Raw genomic sequence first — 19,145 nt, forward strand, 5'->3', positions numbered from 1 at the left:
TTCCTTTGGTGTAAGCAAGCAGTCGTTGGTCTCTGTTGAGCATGTCTTGTCTAGGGCACTTAGACAGGTTCCTTCAGTGAAAACACAAAAACAAAAGGACAAGTCCAAATCAGATTCAGAATACAAATCAGAATTAAATATCATGTGTAGGGCAGTAGCTGGATTGTGTGCAAACACATATTAAGAAACAGGAGAGGGCATTGATCTCAAGATGATTAAGCACTTAACCGTGATTGCTCCTGTAATTCGGTTTGGATAAGAGCGTCTGATAAACGTTGGCTAAATATTATTCGAAGTAGCCTACAGCAGTAACCCTCTTAACCTCAACCTGTTTTCTTATATCCAAACGTCCATCCAAGCAAGCGAATGTTGCTATGTCATGTGATGTGATGCCTGTCCATTCCAGATAAACCTTGTGTAATGCAATGTATAGCCACGGGGTGGGACCATAATACCAAAAACTGGAAGGATTCGCATAATGAATGAGCCGCTTGCTGTCACTGTCCTTCCGGGAGAGATTTGGCAGGACTATATTCAGGTATTTGCCTGCTACGTTTCTTTTTTCTCAATTGTATTTATGCACTCTTATGGTAAAAATGTGATTTCAGCGTTTCAAGTAGTTTTTATCATTGTCTAATAGCGATGTAAAACGTAGTTAGCTAACATGCCTAGTTTACTAACGTTAGCAAGCTAGCTGGCTAACGCTAAATAACTAACGTTAGCCAGCTAGCCATCATCCACATTATTTAAAAAACGCTGACTGCAGTCAACGATGCACGACTTTGGCAAGGAGCTAGCTAGACCTCTTACTCTGAGGCTGTAACCCAGGGTTCTTTAATGACTAGTCTGATATGCATTGTGTTTCTTCTCTATTGTCTCTGCTTGGGATTACCTTTATAGCTAGCCTACTGCCAAATATGTTTATAACCAACCCAAGATAGACCAGAGCCTGTCGTTTCCCATGGGAGCAGAATAATCATAGTAGTGGGCAGAACAAACAAGGAGGTGGGCAGAGCCAAGCGTGAGCTACTATTGGCGCATTCTATCATTGATTTGCATGTATCCGTTAGGGAACGCCTCACTTGTGAAATGCGTGTGTGCACACACTTAATTCGACCTTGCACTCCTAAACAACGCAATTAAAAATATAACTACACTTTGGCAAAGTGCCAAGTCTATAAAACGTAGTGCACTGTGTTGGTAATATATTTGTAGTTTTGGGAACCGAATTTATTTTGAGAAGATGTTTCATCGATGAGAAAATTTGCAGAATGTCGGGCAGTTTCACCTAGTTCAATCCTCTTCCAATACCCTCGACTGGACTTCCTCCCACTACCACATTCGGTGGTTAGAAAACCTTCTGAACGATGCTTCATCTTTATAGCCCCATGTGACGTGCCCCGGTTACCCCCTCTGTGCTTGCACTCCTAAACAACGCCATTTTTTGAAACTTTGGAAAGGGGTAAAGTCTACAAATCGCAGTCCACCCTGCTTGTTACACATTCTAGTTTTGGTAATGTAAAACTGTGTGGCCACTGGGCTTCCTCTCGTCCCCGTATTTGTTATTGAGTGGAAACGGAAACGGAATGCTTCACATTTAATACATCCGGTGAAATATCTGTCTCTTTGTTCTATCAGTGTTACTACTGTTCTCCAGAGACAAACTCCACTCCGTTGATCTACGTACGTGCGTGCGTACACGTGTGATTTTTGGAGTAGCAGCAGGGTTGCCAAGTCGAGCAATACTTTATGACGCAATGACAACTCAACCCGCCCACAAAGCTTAAACTAGCACCCAATTTTTTCACGCAGCATGTGGAGTTGGCACATGTTTCCAAAAGGTGTCTCTATAATGACAATCTATGTAAATACAACTGGTAAAATTGCTCTAACTTTAAATTGTTCTCTTCATATCTCCCTTTGTTATTGGTTTACACCAAATAATTTAATACGAACTATAGAAGGGAAAAACCGAAAAGCCCCAACATTTTGCTATTTGTCTTTTATTGAATACATTTTTTAAAATTAAGGTGTGGCTGCAGGCAGCTTGACGTACCAGTTATCCATCCCTCTGCAGCTAAATGGAAAGAAAAGAGCGAAAGGAGATCCATCACATCAAGAGTTGTATTCTACTATTAATCAATCACAACTATTATCGTTTTTATTTTTACCTTTACCGCAAGTCAGTTAAAAACAAATTCTTATTTTCAATGACGGCCTAGGAACAGGGGCAGAACGACAGATTTTTACCTTGTCAGCTCGGGGATTCGATCTTGCAACCTTGCGGTTACTAGTCCAACGCTCTAACCACTAAGCTACCTGTCACCCCTGACTACTTAGTCAGTAATGAAGTTAATTGGCCCCTCTCTGTCCTCACCTCCGCTGTGCTTCGCACTGCTGCACGCTGCTCTCTCTCTCCTCTGTCTTCAACTTTCTAGCCAATGTTAGCTAGCTAGCTTGCTACATACAGGGCTCAATACTAACTTTTTTCATCACTGTCCCAGAATTGTCCTGAAGTGCAATTTAAATTGTCCCAAACTGAACATGAACTTCCCAAATTCAAATACGTGTTGATGTTTTTTGATATGCCAACATGGGTCTACTCTAGAACATATAGGTCATTCATTCATAGGGATTTAAACGACTAATAAGAAGAGCCTACTAATAAAAGAAATACATGCAACTGTCAACTGAGCCAGAAATTCACATAAAATTGCCTCTAAAATGGCCAACAATAATATTTACATATATTGTGCATAAATATACGTAAATAATTAGTCTACATGTAAAAGTGTAGTCTAGGTTATTTAAGCAATAAGGCCAGAGGGGGTGTGGTATATGGCCAATATATAACGGCTAAGGCTGTTCTTATGAACTGCGCAACACCGGAGTGTCTGGACACAGCCCTTAGCCGCAGTATATTGGCCATATACAGTGCCTTCGCAAAGTATTCAGACCCATTGATTTTTCCCCCACATTTTGTTATGTTACAGCCTTATTCTAAAATGGTTTTAATTAAATAAAATCCTCAGTAATCTACACACAATACCGAATACGGATCTGGGGACACCTGCCAAATCTCCTGAGAGGGAAAAGGTTTTTGTCGTGCCCTCTTCACGACTATCTTGGTATGTTTGGACCAAGATAGTTTGTTGGTGATGTGGACACCAAGGAACTTGAAACTCTCGACCCGCTCCACTACAGCCCTGTTGTTGTTAATGGGGGCCTGTTCGGCCCTCCCTTTCCTGTAGACCACAATCAGCTTCTTTGTCTTGCTCACACTGCTGCCTCAGTGTCTTTATATATTTTTGTCAGATGTTACTATTGAATACTGCAGTATAATTAGAAGCATTTCATAAGTGTCAAAGGCTTTTATTGACAATTACATGAAGTTGATGCAAAGAGTCCATATTTGCAGTGTTGACCCTTCTTTTTCAAGACCTCTGCAATCCGCCCCGGCATGCTTTCAATTAACTTTTGGGCCACATCCTGACTGATGGCAGCCGATTCTTGCATAATCAATGCTTGGAGTTTGTCAGAATTTGTGGGTTTTTGTTTGTCCACCCGGGCCTTGAGGATTGACCACAAGTTCTCAATGGGATTAAGGTCTGGGGAGTTTCCTGGCCATGGACCCAAAATATTGATGTTTTGTTCCCCGAGCCACTTAGTTATCAATTTTGCCTTATGGCAAGGTGCTCCATCATGCTGGAAAAGGCATTGTTCATCACCAAACTGTTCCTGGATGGTTGGGAGAAGTTTCTCTCTGAGGATGTGTTGGTACCATGTGTTGGTACCATTCTTTATTCATGGCTGTGTTCTTAGGAAAAATTGTGAGTGAGCCCACTCCCTTGGCTGAGAAGCAACCCCACACATGAATGGTCTCAGGATGCTTTACTGTTGGCATGACACAGGACTGATGGTAGCGTTCACCTTGTCTTCCCCGGACAAGCTTTTTTCCAGATGTCCAAACAACCGGAAAGGGGATTAATCAGAGAAAATGACTTTACCCCAGTCCTCAACAGTCCAATCCCTCCCTGTACCTTTTTGCAGAATATCAGTCTGTCCCTGATGTTTTTCCTGGAGAGAAGTGGATTCTTTGCTGCCCTGACACAAATATTAATTTTCATTCTCAAAACTTTTTGCCACAACTGTAGTCTATATTTGCATCAAAGCTCATCTGTTCATCTGGCTGTTTGTTTTGATATGCAAATGCTGGCTACCAATTTATCTTGTCATTACAGTCTGTTCTGATTATTTTGAAGAAAACATAATGCTGTATCTTCAAGAATGGTGGGGTCATGAAAAACCCAGCTCCTTGGTTGTGGAGTAGAGGAGAAGTAGTGCATCGTGGGTGATTCACAGACAAGACAGGGAGGCGATGGAGGAAGATGAGCGGGGTAAGTTTGAGGGTGACAGTCTCTTTTTAGTAAACAACTGTTGGTAACTTGACATTACGTTGCCCCTATACCTGTGTACTGCTGTTATTAGCCTATGAATTTATTTCGCTTTACTGTTATGTTGAAGGATCAATTACAGTTGAAGTCGGAAGTTTACATACGTACACCTTAGCCAAATACGTTAAAACTCAGTTTTTCACAATTCCTGACATTTAATCCTAGTAAGAAATTCCTGTCTTAGGTCAGTTAAGATCACCACTTTATTTTAAGAATGTGAAATGTCAGAAAAATAGTGGAGAGTGATTTATTTCAGCTTTTATTTCTTTCATCACATTCCCAGTGGGTCTGATACACTCAATTCGTATTTGGTAGCATAGCCTTCAAATGGTTTAACTTGGGTCAAATGTTTTGGGTAGCCTTCCACAAGCTTCCCACAATAAGTTGGGTGAATTTTGGACAATTCCTCCTGACAGAGCTGGTGTAACTGAGTCAGGATTGTAGGCCTCCTTGCTCTCACACACTTTTTCACTTCTGCCCACAAATGTTCTATAGGATTGAGGTCAGGGCTTTGTGATGGTCACTCCAATACCTTGACTTTGTTGTCCTTAAGCCATTTTGCCACAACTTTGGAAGTATGCTTGTGGTCATTGTCCATTTGAAAGACCCATTTGCGACCAAGCTTTAACTTCCTGAGTGATGATGTCTTGATGAGAGGTCGACTGATTAATCAGAATGGGCGATTTTAAAGTTTTCATAATGATCGGAAATCGGTAATTTTGGACGCCGATTTTGCAGATAAAAAAAATATATATATATATATTTTTATTTTTCTCTCTCTATTTTTCCCACCTTTATTTATCATTTATTTAACTAGGCAAGTACTTTAAGAACACATTCTTATTTTCAATGACGGTCTACGAACGGTGAGTTAACTGCCTTGTTCAGGGGCAGAACAACAGATTTTTACCTTGTCAGTTCAGGGATTCAATCTTGCAACCTTACGGTTAACTAGTCCAACGCTCTAACCACCTGCCTCACGAGGAGCCCGCTTGTTACGCGAATGCAGTAAGAAGCCAAGGTAAGTTGCTAGCTAGCATTATATATACATGGTTGATGATATTGCTAGTTTATCTAGCGTGTCCTGCGTTGCATATAATCGATGCAGTGCGCATTTGCGAAAAAGAAATGTCGTTGCTCCAACGTGTACCTAACCATAAACATCAATACCTTTCTTAAAATCAATACACAGAAGTATATATTTTTAAACCTGCATATTTAGCTACAAGAAATCCAGGTTAGCAGGCAATAATTAACCAGGTGAAATTGTGTCACTTCTCTTGCGTTCATTGCACGCAGAGTCAGGGTATATGCAGCAGTTTGGGCAGCCTGGCTCATTGCGCATTAATTTGCCAGAATTGTATGTAATTATGACATAACATTGAAGGTTGTGCAATGTAACATGAATATTTAGACTGATGGATGCCACCCGTTAGATAAAATACGGAACGGTTCCGTATTTCATTGAAAGAATAAATGTTTTGTTTTCGAGATGATAGTTTACGGAATCGACCATATTAATGACCTAAGGCTTGTTTTTCTGTGTGTGGTCATGTTATAACTAAGTCTACGATTTGATAGAGCAGTCTGACTGAGCGATGATGGGCACCAGCAGGCTCATAAGCATTCATTCAAACAGCACTTTTGTGCGTTTTGCCAGAAGCTCTGCTGTTTATGACTTCAAGCCTATCAACTCCCGAGATTAGGCTGTTGTAACGATGTGGTGTGAAATGGCTAGCTAGTTAGCGGGGTGCGCGCTAATAGCGTTTCAAACGTCACTCGCTCTGAGACTTGGAGTAGTTGTTCCCCTTGCTCTGCATGGGTAAAGCTGCTTCGAGGGTGGCTGTTGTCGACGTGTTCCTGCTTCGAGCCCAGGTAGGAGCGAGGAGAGGGAGGGAAGTATACAGTTACACTGGCAATATTGTGCCTATAAGATCATCCAATAGTCAAAGGTATATGAAATACAAATGTTATAGAGAGAGAGATTCCTATAATAACTACAACCTAAAACTTCTTACCTGGGAATATTGGAGACTCATAATCGGTCGACCTCTAGTCTTGATGTTGCTTCAATATATCCACATAATTTTCCATCCTCATGATGCCATCTATTTTGTGAAGTGCACCAGTCTCTCCTGCTGCATAGCACCCCCCACAACATGATGCTGCCACCCCCGTGCTTCACGGTTGGGATGGGGTTCTTCGGCTTGCAAGCCTCACCCTTTTTCCTCCAAACATAATGATGTTCATTATGGCCAAACAGTTCTATTTTCGTTTCATTGGACCAGAGGACATTTCTCCAAAAAGTACAATCATTGTCCCAATGTGCAGTTGCAATCCATAGTCTGGCTTTTTTATGGCGGTTTTGGAGCAGTGACTTCTTCCTTGCTGAGCGGCCTTTCAGGTAATGTAGATATAGGACTCGTTTTACTGTGGATATAGATACTTTTGTACCTGTTTCCTCCAGCATCTTCACAAGGTCCTTGTGTTCTGGGATTGATTTGCAATTTTCGCACCATAGTACGTTCATCTCGAGGAGACGGAATGCATCTCCTTCCTGAGCAGTATGACGGCTACATAGTCCCATAGTGTTTATACTTGCGTACTATTGTTTGTACAGATGAACATGGTACCTTCGGCGTTTGGAAATTGCTCCCAAGGATGAACCAGACTTTTCTTCTGAGGTCTTGGCTGATTTCTGTTGATTTCCCCATGATGTCAAGCAAAGAGGCACTGAGTTTGATGGTAGGCCTTGAAATACATCCACAGGTACACTTCCAATTGACTCAAATGATGTCAGAAGCCATGACATAATTTTCTGGAATTTTCCATGCTGTTTAAAGGCACAGTCAATTTAGTGTTTGTAAACTTCTGACCCACTGGAATTGTGATACAGTGAAATAATCTGTCTGTAAACAATTGTTGGAAAAATTACTTGTGTCATGCACGAAGTAGATGTTCTAACCGACTTGCCAAAACTATAGTTTGTTAACAAGAAATTTGTGGAGTGGTTGAAAAATGACTTTTAATGGCTCAAACTTAAGTGTATGTAAACTTCCGACTTCAACTGTATATGTTGCAGGAAATTACATTTTATAAAATAGAATTGAATATCCCTTCTAGTGTTGATAACATGCTCCTCCATCACTGTTTTAGCTGTAGAATTCAAGGGTCTGTTTGAGGACCCTGCCTTCATCTGTGAGGACTCCCTGTTCTCAGACTACTCCACCCCTATCGCCAGGTTCCAGGATGACATCACATGGCTCCGGCCACAGGTGAGACCCGGGCCTACAACTTATCCAATCAGAATTGGCCTTCGGCATGTCAAAATATACAGTGCCTTCTGAAAGTATTCAGACCCTTTGACTTTAACATTTATTTTGCTACTTTACAGCATTATTCTGAAAATGATTGAATAGTTTTTTTCCCCCCCTCATCAATATATACACAATACCCCATAATTTACTGATTTATAAAAAAAAAAAATTGAATGACATTTACATAAGTATTCTGACAATTTACTCAGTTCTTTGTTGAAGCGCCTTTGGCAAGGATTACAGCATCAACTCTTCTTGGGTATGACACAACAAGCTTGGCACACCTGTATTTGGGGAGTTTCTCCCATTCTTTTCTGCAGATCCTCTCCTGCTCTGTCAGGTTGGCTGCTGCACAGCTATTTTCAGGTCTCTCCAGAGATGTTCGATCGGGTTCAATTCCAGACTCTGGCTGTGCCACTCAAGGACATTCAGAGACTTGTCCCGAAGCCATTCCTGCGTTGTCTTGGATGTGTGCTTAGGGTCGTTGTCCTGTTCGAAGGCGAACCTTCGCCCCCAGTCTGAGGTCCTGAGTGCTCTGGAGCAAGGATCTCTCTGTACTTTGCTCCGTTCATCTTTGCCTCCATCCTGACTAGTCTCCCAGTCCCTGCCGCTGAAAACATCCCCACAGCATGATGCTGCCACCACCATGCTTCACCGTAGGGATGGTGCCAGGTTTCCTCCAGACCTGACGCTTGGCATTCATGCCAAAGCGTTCAATCTTGGTTTCATCAGACCAGAGAATCTTGTTTCTCTTGGTCTGAGAGTCTTTAGGTGCCTTTTGGCAAACTCCAAGCATGCTGTCATGTGCCTTTTACTGAGGAGGGGCTTCCGTCTGGCCACTGTAACATAAAGGCCAGATTGATGGAGTGCTGCAGAGATTGTTGTCCTTCTGGAAGTTTCTCCCATCTCCACAGAGGACGAGAGCTCTCTAGAGCTCTGTCAGAGGGACCATCACATTCTTGGTCACCTCCCTGACCAAGGCCCTTCTCCCCTGATTGCTCAGTTTGGCTGGGTGGCCAGCTCTAGGAAGAGTCTTGGTGGTTCCAAACTTCTTCCATTTAAGAATGATTGAGGCCACTGTGTTCTTTGGGACATTCAATGCTGCAGACATTTTTTAGTACACTTCCCCAGATCTGTGCCTCAACACAATCCTGTCTCGGAGCTCTACGGACAATTCTTTCAACCTCATGGCTTGGTTTTTGCTCAGACATGCACTGTCAACTGTGGGACCTTTATATAGACAGGTGTGTGCCTTTCCAAAACATGTCCAATCAATTGAATTTACCGCAGGTGGACTCCAATCAAGTTGTAGAAACATCTCAAGGATGGTCAATGGAAGCAGGATGCACCTGAGCTCAATTTTCAGTCTCATAGCATAGGGGCAGAATACTTATGTATATAAGGTATTTCTGTTTTTTATTTGTAAATTTGCTATAATTTCTAAAAAAACTTTTTTCACTTTGTCGTTAGTGAAAAGGGTTCTGAATACTTTCCCGAATGCACTGTATATGCGATTTATATTCTGTGTTCCTTCCATTCATGTTCTTTTTTCCTCAACACCGTGTGAACACTTGATCACATAATGGAAACAAGCATGTCCAATCTGCTCACAATGATTCTGTGTGTCTGTTAATGGTGATATATTTCTCTCTCTGTCCTTACAGGAGATCTGCCCGTCTCCTGCACTCTTCCCTGACAACACCAATGACGGCCATGCAAAGCAAGGCCTCCTGGGAGACTGCTGGTTCCTCTGTGCCTGCACAATCTTACTGAAGTACCAGCATTTGATGAACAAGGTAAAGCTCCACAAATTTGTAACGTATATGTGTTCGACCAGCTCGATTCCGTCTTATGTAGCAAAATTTGAAATGGTTTTTAACAAACACGTTTGAGAAAATGGCCCTTGAATGTTTTGGTACCTACTGGACAGCATCGTTCACACCCTTTTGAGCTTTAGCCCCACATGTGAGGCTATGTACTAAACAACCAAAGATGTCAATACTAAAGGCTGGTTTATACTACGGGTGTGTTCGTACATTTTATCTGGAGTGGTGCCAGAGTGTTCTCTGGCGTTCGTAATCTCAGAGCGTTGTAAGATTCGCTCGTAAATTCAGAGTGTTTCGCTCTCAAAGTGTACGCTGGACTTTCTGGCCAAAAAGTAGGGTTGATCCGAACGTTCTGTCCTAACAACAGCAGTCAAGCACCCAAGCTAACTGGCTAACATTGGCTAGCTTGCTAGCTACTTCCAGACACAAATGAGAGAACAGCTCACTCTGACCATTTTACTCACCCTAGCAGAGCTGGTTAGGCTGTTTTTATGTTATCCAGAGTGTTGATGACTGCAACTGTGCTGCTGGCAACAATTTAATTACGCTTTTTTTGACAACGTTTACTGACACCGGCCATATTCAACGGGTGTTGAGCGTTCGTAAATTTGTCAGTTATTCTGCGCTCTTGCACACTCAGACGAGGGTGCTCTGATATTGGACTAGATAGCCAGAGCAAATTTCCCAGCTACGTCTATCGACGGTTGTTGCAGTGACGTCATACAAATTCTATTGGAATAGTTACTTGCATAGCGGAGTCTTTTGTTTAGACATGTAGCTAGCTAGCTAAACAATTAACCATAATCCCAAGTCATAAGGTTACTTCTTTGCATGAATCTGCAGGTAGCTAACCAGGTTCAATGTTAGCTAGCTAACATTAGGCTATATCTAGCAATGCAAATGGCTTTGAGATACAAATAACATTACTACACAGATCATACACGTAAGTTAGCTAACTAGGCAGCCAGCTAACATTAGCTAGCTAGCTAACAGTACACTTTAACTTGAAATTAAAACGACTTTCTGACAATTTGAAACGTGTAATATCTGAAAATGTAGCTAGCTAGACTCTCATACCCATACATGGATGGACAATTCTCCCTCTCTGTCACAGATGCCATGATTGCCCTTAGCTTGAAGATGTAATCCGGAGCCTTCTGTGTTCTCTTTTTGACTCCGTCTGCTTATTTGCAATCAAACGCCAGAATTTTCTCCATCTCCTTAGCTATCACACTCTAATTGCAATGCTTTCAAAACTCTGTCCCCTAGAAAGTGGAGAGCAACACTTATGCAGTTCTACTACGTTATATCTTCCAAAAAAGCTGCATTAGAAAGGATTACCTACACAGGATTACCAGCTCATATTATAAACAGAAGCATGCTACATGGCAGACCAAATCCAACGCATCTCTTGGTATGTCCAGCCCACTCATTATCTCAGTCAATCATGGCTAGCGGGAAGGTTCCTGTCTCTTTCCATGGCTAAACCAACTAGGCTTGTAACATAATTTTTTTTTGGTATTTACAGATTGCATACAAGTTTGTTATTAAGACCCATGAAAGTTCACTTTTCAGAAGGCATTTCTGCCAAAAAACACATTTTGATCAAAAATGTAAAAAAAGGTTCCGTTCAAATGGTGTTCCTGTGAAGTAGTTTCCTTAAACGAGTCGTATATGTTATTGCATACCACAAATTCAAGTCTTACAGCAAATACGCTATGCTTCTGCCACTGACCTAGTCCGTTAAGTACTTGGTGACTTTTATCAATACCACCAAAATACTGTGATAAACCCAGTGCCCTGTACCCTTTCTGTCCCCCAGGTGGTGCCCCCTGCCCAGCCCCAGTGGGGGGAGAGGGGGTACCGGGGCTCCTTCCTCTTCCGTCTCTGGCAGCATGGCTGCTGGACAGAGGTAACCGTTGACGACCGGCTGCCCTGCCTCAACGGAAAGCTCTGCTTCTCGCGCTGCCAATCCCCCACTGCTTTTTGGGTTGCTCTGCTGGAGAAGGCCTACGCCAAGTGAGTGACAGGTGGAAGGTTGAAATTGACCTCAAAAAAATTACTAACAGCGTTTCTGCATCTAGTCATTAATATTGGGTCTCCAAATATTCTATACTGTTCCAATCACATACCATTCCATACCATACAATACTCAGTTAGGTTTTGTGACATTCTCTGATACACCCATGTTGTCTCCTGTCCCTACTCCTCCCCCAGGCTGCAGGGGTCATATGAGCGCCTATGGGCGGGGCAGGTCTCTGAGGCTCTGGTAGACCTGACAGGGGGGCTGGCGGAGCGCTGGAGCCTGGGGGATTGTGGGACAGAGGAGGACCAGGGTCGGGGGTCATCTGACAGTGACTGGGTCAGGAGGAGGAGGCTGGATCTGGACCTGCTGCATGCGGTCAGAGAGGGCTGTTCAGTCAGCTGCTCTGTACACAGCGCCCCCGGAGGTAAGGAGGAAAAATGACTTGTCTGGGAATATTCTGCTGTTTTCACATTTTAAACACAAAAATAGCTCTGGGCTGTGCAGACCATTGTTCTCCAATGGAGAAGGAATGCAGTTTTCTAAGAATCTTACTGAAAGCCTTCTATTGAAATCTTGTGACTGACCTTTCAAAGTAAGGTACTGGCACACCCCCAAGTCTGCTAATAGGCAAGTAGCTAAAATATTGTTTAGGGCTATATTTACCCCAACTGCCCCCTTATACCCTAGGTGCCAGTGAGTTGGGGCAGTTCCATGCCCTGAGTGTGATGGAGTGGGTGGACGTGAGGACGGTGGAACGGGGAGGAGTACGTCTAATCAGGATCAGAAACCCCTGGGGCAGACGCTGCTGGGAGGGAGCATGGAGAGAGAGGTAGGGTGTTTGTGTTAGAGCTGTACTACCCGAGCCCGCACAGCTGCGGTCCCAGGGGTAATGTTCCCCCCTCTCCCACTAGACCCCCCCCCTCTTCTGCTTTTCTGCCTGTGTGTTCGCCATTGCTGTGACTTCTGTTGCACAGACAGCTTCTCCCACTCTCGTTTGCAGCAGAATTTAGTGGGAAATGTGTAGCTAGAATCCTTTAACGATTTAAAGTCGCTGGAAGGGTCTGAAAAAACTCTCTACATATAATTACATTTGGGCAGGGCTGGGCCTTAAATTTGTCAGAATTTAAGGCCCAGGGCCTGAACACCGCGGGCATGGGTAGGGCTTAAAATTCATGCCAGTGCAGGGCTCGCGCATGTGTGTGTTCTTTTGTGTCATTTTGAGCCTGAATCCATCTATAATTATTTTCTTAAGAACCTCTGTCTCAGTAATAAACTGGCCACTCTCACCTGGCAGTGGAGAAGGCTGGAACTCTCTGGACCCGGCCTGTACTCTGAACTTGCTGGGCCGGGCCCAGGAGGCAGAGTTCTGGGTGGACGAGACTGAATTCCTGTTGCAGTTTGATGATGTCACAGTGGGGTATCCTATCAATGAGGAGGGACACCTGCAGAGCATCTATTCTGGTATACTCACTCAATACTTCCTCATTATACAAGCATGAGACAAAGTTGAATAGTTTTGAATGTATGAGAACGTCTGACGATATTTGGTTTGGGGGTGAACTATCCCTTCATAAAAGCAAAGCCAGTGTTGTTGTGATTGTGTGATTCACAGCCCCTATCTGTCCAATAGGAAAGCTTCTGACTCATAGCCACCAAACCAGCGATCGATGGGTCAAAGGTCACTCAGCAGGTGGTTGCCGTAACAACAGTAGCTTTGGCAGCAACCCTCAGTTCTGGCTGCGGGTGTTTGAGAGGGGAGAGGTGCTGGTGTCTCTGCTACAGCACAGAAGGTATAGCAGGAACACAGGACACCACTACACACAGTCACCAGAAGAGGGCAGCAGCACCACACAACACCAGCACTACCAGGCCATCGCTTTGCACATGTGGAAGGTTGGTACTGCACTGTAACCTTGTAGCTGATAGATGTTAAAATAAGAATGTGTGTGTGTGGCTTTTAATTATTTCATCTTTATCTCCGTGTGTGTGTGTGTGTGTGTGTGTGTGTGTGTGTGTGTGTGTGTGTGTGTGTGTGTGTGTGTGTGTGTGTGTGTGTGTGTGTGTGTGTGTGCAATACGTACATCTGTCTGTCTGTCAATCCCCAGGTAGAGAAGAAGTGTTTGAACCTGTCTGGGACTCTGAACAGCCCTCCCTGTGCCTCCACACACTGCCACGCCTACGAGCGTGAGGTGGTACTACACACACACCTGGACCCTGGCTGCCACCTGCTCATCCCCAGTACCTTCCTCCAGGGGGGTGAGGGGAGCTTCCTGCTCAGGGTCTTCTCCTCTTCCCCCACCTCACTCAGGTCAGTGGGACTAACATTTACACTTCATTTAGCAGAAGACTGTGACCATAAAGAGATGGGTCGAATAGGGAGCCAGGACCAAATACTGAATCAAAATGTATCAGAAGTTTTGCTTTTCATACATCAAAAGTGGTTTATATATCATTCCATTTGTTTTGTAGATCATGTTGTCTTACAAGTCTAGGAAACTGGATATATATGTTCCCCCATCCTCCTGCAGTGCTGTGAAGACCCCGGGGCCCTCTTTGCCATTGGTAACAGAGGGGGAGTGGGAGACAAACTACTTACGGGGCGCATGGGTCACAGGGTCATCGGCCGGGGGGAGCAGGAACTTCCTGTCTCACTGGCAGAACCCAAGGTTTCCGGTCACCATGGGTGACAACATAGCGGGGTCAACAGGGGTCAATGTTAGGGTCACCCTCCACCAGAACTGCCCTGACACTGACCTCCAGGCCATCGGCTTTCACCTGTACAAGGTGAGCTGAGTTGTATTCATTAGGGAATACTCTAGCAAAATGTTTTGCAATGAAAAACACTAAATGAGTTTATTATTGTCCAAGTCCAAGTAGTCCCTCCTTGTTTTAGTCCATTTTCTTCTGCTTGGTTCCTAATAAAATATGACCCTGGTTTATTAACAGTATGTGGTTAGCCTATCTAAAATATGTCCTTAATGTAGAATCTATGGTTTAGCCTGTTGATATGTTGTTTTTATCCTCCTTTAAAATCTGTCTATATGAAGATGATTCTGTTGTGACAAGTTACATGTGAACCTCTGTGTATCCAGACTCCAGAGGGACAGGAGCAGGCCGAGTCGACAGTACCCAGGGAGGAGGAACCGGTGGCCAGCTGCATTCCTCACTGCTACACCCAGGCTGTCAGTCTGGCCTGCTGCCTTCCTCCAGGGGCCTATGTCATAGTGCCCTCCACCTACCAGCCTGACTCCCCAGGCCAGTTCACACTCACTGTGGCTCGCAAAATACACAGGTAGACCTGGTTCTATTCCACTCCCTACCCCCTTAATACAGTGCCTTGCGAAAGTATTCGGCCCCCTTGAACTTTGCGACCTTTTGCCACATTTCAGGCTTCAAACATAAAGATATAAAACTGTATTTTTTTGTGAAGAATCAACAACAAGTGGGACACAATCATGAAGTGGAACAACATTTATTGGATATTTCAAACTTTTTTAACAAATCAAAAACTGAAAAATTGGGCGTGCAAAATTATTCAGCCCCTTTACTTTCAGTGCAGCAAACTCTCTCCAGAAGTTCAGTGAGGATCTCTGAATGATCCAATGTTGACCTAAATGACTAATGAGGATAAATACAATCCACCTGTGTGTAATCAAGTCTCCGTATAAATGCACCTGCACTGTGATAGTCTCAGAGGTCCGTTAAAAGCGCAGAGAGCATCATGAAGAACAAGGAACACACCAGGCAGGTCCGAGATACTGTTGTGAAGAAGTTTAAAGCCGGATTTGGATACAAAAAGATTTCCCAAGCTTTAAACATCCCAAGGAGCACTGTGCAAGCGATAATATTGAAATGGAAGGAGTATCAGACCACTGCAAATCTACCAAGACCTGGCCGTCCCTCTAAACTTTCAGCTCATACAAGGAGAAGACTGATCAGAGATGCAGCCAAGAGGCCCATGATCACGCTGGATGAACTGCAGAGATCTACAGCTGAGGTGGGAGACTCTGTCCATAGGACAACAATCAGTCGTATATTGCACAAATCTGGCCTTTATGGAAGAGTGGCAAGAAGAAAGCCATTTCTTAAAGATATCCATAAAAAGTGTTGTTTAAAGTTTGCCACAAGCTACCTGGGAGACACACCAAACATGTGGAAGAAGGTGCTCTGGTCAGATGAAACCAAAATTGAACTTTTTGGCAACAATGCAAAACGTTATGTTTGGCGTAAAAGCAACACATCTGAACACACCATCCCCACTGTCAAACATGGTGGTGGCAGCATCATGGTTTGGGCCTGCTTTTCTTCAGCAGGGACAGGGAAGATGGTTAAAATTGATGGGAAGATGGATGGAGCCAAATACAGGACCATTCTGGAAGTTAACCTGATGGAGTCTGCAAAAGACCTGAGACTGGGACGGAGATTTGTCTTCCAACAAGACAATGATCCAAAACATAAAGCAAAATCTACAATGGAATGGTTCAAAAATAAACATATCCAGGTGTTAGAATGGCCAAGTCAAAGTCCAGACCTGAATCCAATCGAGAATCTGTGGAAAGAACTGAAAACTGCTGTTCACAAATGCTCTCCATCCAACCTCACTGAGCTCGAGCTGTTTTGCAAGGAGGAATGGGAAAAAATGTCAGTCTCTCGATGTGCAAAACTGATAGAGACATACCCCAAGCGACTTACAGCTGTAATCGCAACAAAAGGTGGCGCTACAAAGTATTAACTTAAGGGGGCTGAATAATTTTGCACGCCCAATTTTTCAGTTTTTGATTTGTTAAAAAAGTTTGAAATATCCAATAAATGTTGTTCCACTTCATGATTGTGTCCCACTTGTTGTTGATTCTTCACAAAAAAATACAGTTTTATATCTTTATGTTTGAAGCCTGAAATGTGGCAAAAGGTCGCAAAGTTCAAGGGGGCCGAATACTTTCGCAAGGCACTGTACCTTCTCCTAGCCCCTATGCCCTTGTGATTGTGTTCATTTTTAATTTAATTTTATGGAATAATATGATGGTGTGTTGTACTTGTGTTTCAGGAGAGTGGTGAAGAGTCAGGAAAGACTGGGGAGAGCCATTCAAGAGGTGAGTGAGTGTTGGGCTATGTGTACAAGACCTATACTTTGCAACAAACACACTTCCTAAACCAATTTAGTGTACCATAGTGCACAAACACTTTTCAGCTGTGTTGAATGGCAGTATTTAATCACTGTCTGTTAGCGGTGTGTGGGTCAGTTATGTGTTCCCCGCACCCGTCCGCAATTGCTAATAACCCATCCGCAACCGCCCGACTATATGATAAGGTGAACATCTGAGGCCCGCACCCGCCCCTAACCCGCTAATATAGGAAATGCGCTGTAGGCTACATTCAGAGACGGCAGAACGATGTTTTGACAGGGGGTGCAGGATTTATTTTGCCTGATTTGAAATGTTTGTGTTTTTAATATACTACATTTTGGTAGGCTATTTGTTATAATTAGATACATGCAGCTTCTCTTCTGCCATTATATGTTGCCCTAGAAGACTAAATAAACCCTTGGTCACCAGAATAATTTATAGAATCTAAAGTCTCTGCTTCTTTCGCAGAGCAAAATGTCCAAATGACATCAGTTTGAGCTGTTGTGGGGAAATAGAAATCTGTGAAAACAACCCAACATGTTTCTGATGAGTTTTCAATTCGAGTTGGGTGCATATTTTATGTGGTTGAAATGCTATTTTATGATGCAGATAAAGATAGATATCATCTGTAGAGGTGGCAACTGCGCATTCGCATTCTCTCAAGATGCTGAAAGAAAGTAACCATATTTCTCCACTCCTGTTCCCCAGTCAAGATTTTGTTGCAAGAAATGGTTAATTCTGCAGGAGTTAATATTAAGGCTATGTGAGAGGTTACAGGCCTACAGTCAGTGTCCAGTCAGTTTCCATTTAACCCATCTGAACAGTAGACTATTGTTCCCTTGACGTTCCGTAGGCCTATAGGAAGTCCCCATCTTGTGACTGCGCTTCACAATCATCACACATAACACTGCTATCATCCTCTTTTACCACATCACCAAGACTTTCCCAAACATACCCTTCTCTTTACTTTCAACTCTCCATTTTGCAGATATTCTCTTATTGAATTCAACTCGGACGTTTCCCTTTTGCTCGTCCCCAAAGGCATTTGGCGATTGGCGTGGAGGCTATTTTGCGGGTGTGCAGCTTATTATAACATACTAATACCAGATGACCTCAAATAATTAAAGAAAAACCTCAATGTAGCCTGTAGATATATACTGCACAAGAATGATACATTTATGGATTTTATAAGGTCTCTCTCTCTCTCTCTCTCTCTCTCTGGCGACAGGTCTCTCACATATCTGTGATGCGTAGTTAGCTCTGGGAGCTGTGCTGCCGCTCTGCTGACGTGGGCTCACATCACTTCGGCCCTTGGCCACACATGAAAGGAGCGGGTCTCCCCCCCCTCCTCCCCATGCCGAACACTGTGTGTGTTTGTGTGCGCACGCACGGCCTGGGCTCAGGGCCTTTATCCCCAGCCTGGCGAGGCTCAGGGAGCCGATCGGCATCTCTTCTTTCTGTCTCTCTCTCTCCCTTTCTCTCTCTCTCCCGGCTGCGATTAGCACATCACAGGTTGTCGTTGGGCCAGGCGCTAATGGGAGCTGACGGGGCTGGCCGGTGTAAACAAACAGCCGCCATTGAAGAGGCCCGCTCACTATGCTCACTCGCTGGCCCGTCGGCCTGGGACAAAGGGCCCACTCATGGAGCTCCTTGCTGGGGCAGAGAGGGCAGAAGCAAGGGGTCGGACCTCACCACACTGCAGTGCACCCACCCAGCCTCAGACCCAAACCCCAGGGCTGCCTGTGACTGAACTTTGCCTTCATCCATGCCCCCAGAGTAGATAGAAGTTTCCCCTAACCATTGATATTTTGTCATCCCCTTAATGTTTGAGTTTAGGATTAAGGGTGTGGTGAATGTGATTATAAATATGTGGCTAAGGACAGCTTCAACATCAAGCCCTTGTCCTCCGACCACAAACAGAGTAGCCCCCTCACCCCACAACCCCCACACCTGAGACTCTGCTGCAGCCCTCCCGTCCCTATCACCCTCACACCCATAGAACTGGACCCGGACTGCTGTTTGAAGTGGCTGCATGATGAACAGTACAGGGGGCGATATGGGGCGAAGCGGCACTACTTAAGGCAACAGATTCTTTGGAAGAAGCCGCCAGTGTTTTGGCTCTGCACGCAGTGGCTGAAAAGGCAGGGTGTGTGTGTGTTTGTGTTTGTGGTGTGGTAACTAACTTGGGTACCACTGCCACTCCAACTGTTGACTGATTACAATGGTTTTATTATCTGAGAGTATTACTGTGTTATTGTACTTTTGTTGTCAGTGTGTTTGTGTGTTTAAATATACAGAAGATGCAGGTGCTGATTGAACTATAATAAAGTTGTATCCTGCAAACCACACTTCAGCTGTGACCATCATGATTGAACTATTTGTGTTATCTAATGATGATT

General features: G+C 43.9%; 1 protein-coding gene across 2 annotated transcripts; it reads left to right on the top strand.

Annotated features, from left to right (window-relative positions):
- The first annotated feature begins 466 nt into the window (after window positions 1-466).
- LOC139376345 (calpain 10) lies at window positions 467-19,094 on the top strand. Of its 2 annotated transcripts, none has more exons than XM_071118771.1 (14): window positions 467-538; window positions 4,242-4,397; window positions 7,611-7,729; window positions 9,436-9,567; window positions 11,420-11,616; window positions 11,815-12,047; window positions 12,311-12,452; window positions 12,918-13,084; window positions 13,254-13,516; window positions 13,729-13,931; window positions 14,152-14,407; window positions 14,716-14,915; window positions 16,668-16,713; window positions 17,975-19,094. In XM_071118771.1, exons 2-14 carry the CDS (start codon window positions 4,379-4,381, stop codon window positions 18,002-18,004), a joined length of 2,007 nt encoding a protein of 668 aa, XP_070974872.1. In that variant the 5' UTR covers window positions 467-538; window positions 4,242-4,378; the 3' UTR covers window positions 18,005-19,094. The 2 variants fall into 2 exon arrangements, with proteins under 2 accessions (XP_070974872.1, XP_070974873.1); XM_071118772.1 differs by having other exon boundaries at window positions 498-538; window positions 4,263-4,397.
- Window positions 19,095-19,145: the final 51 nt, after the last annotated feature.

Source organism: Oncorhynchus clarkii, chromosome 20 (genome assembly GCF_045791955.1).
Source record: "Oncorhynchus clarkii lewisi isolate Uvic-CL-2024 chromosome 20, UVic_Ocla_1.0, whole genome shotgun sequence".
Lineage (NCBI taxonomy): Eukaryota > Metazoa > Chordata > Actinopteri > Salmoniformes > Salmonidae > Oncorhynchus > Oncorhynchus clarkii.

Excerpts from the sequence above, each read along its gene's own strand:
- LOC139376345 (XM_071118771.1), top strand. Across the intron at positions 11,617-11,814 it reads CTGGAGAAGGCCTACGCCAA|GCTGCAGGGGTCATATGAGC; the intron begins GTGAGTGACAGG and ends CTCCTCCCCCAG. Across the intron at positions 13,932-14,151 it reads TCTTCCCCCACCTCACTCAG|TGCTGTGAAGACCCCGGGGC; the intron begins GTCAGTGGGACT and ends ATCCTCCTGCAG.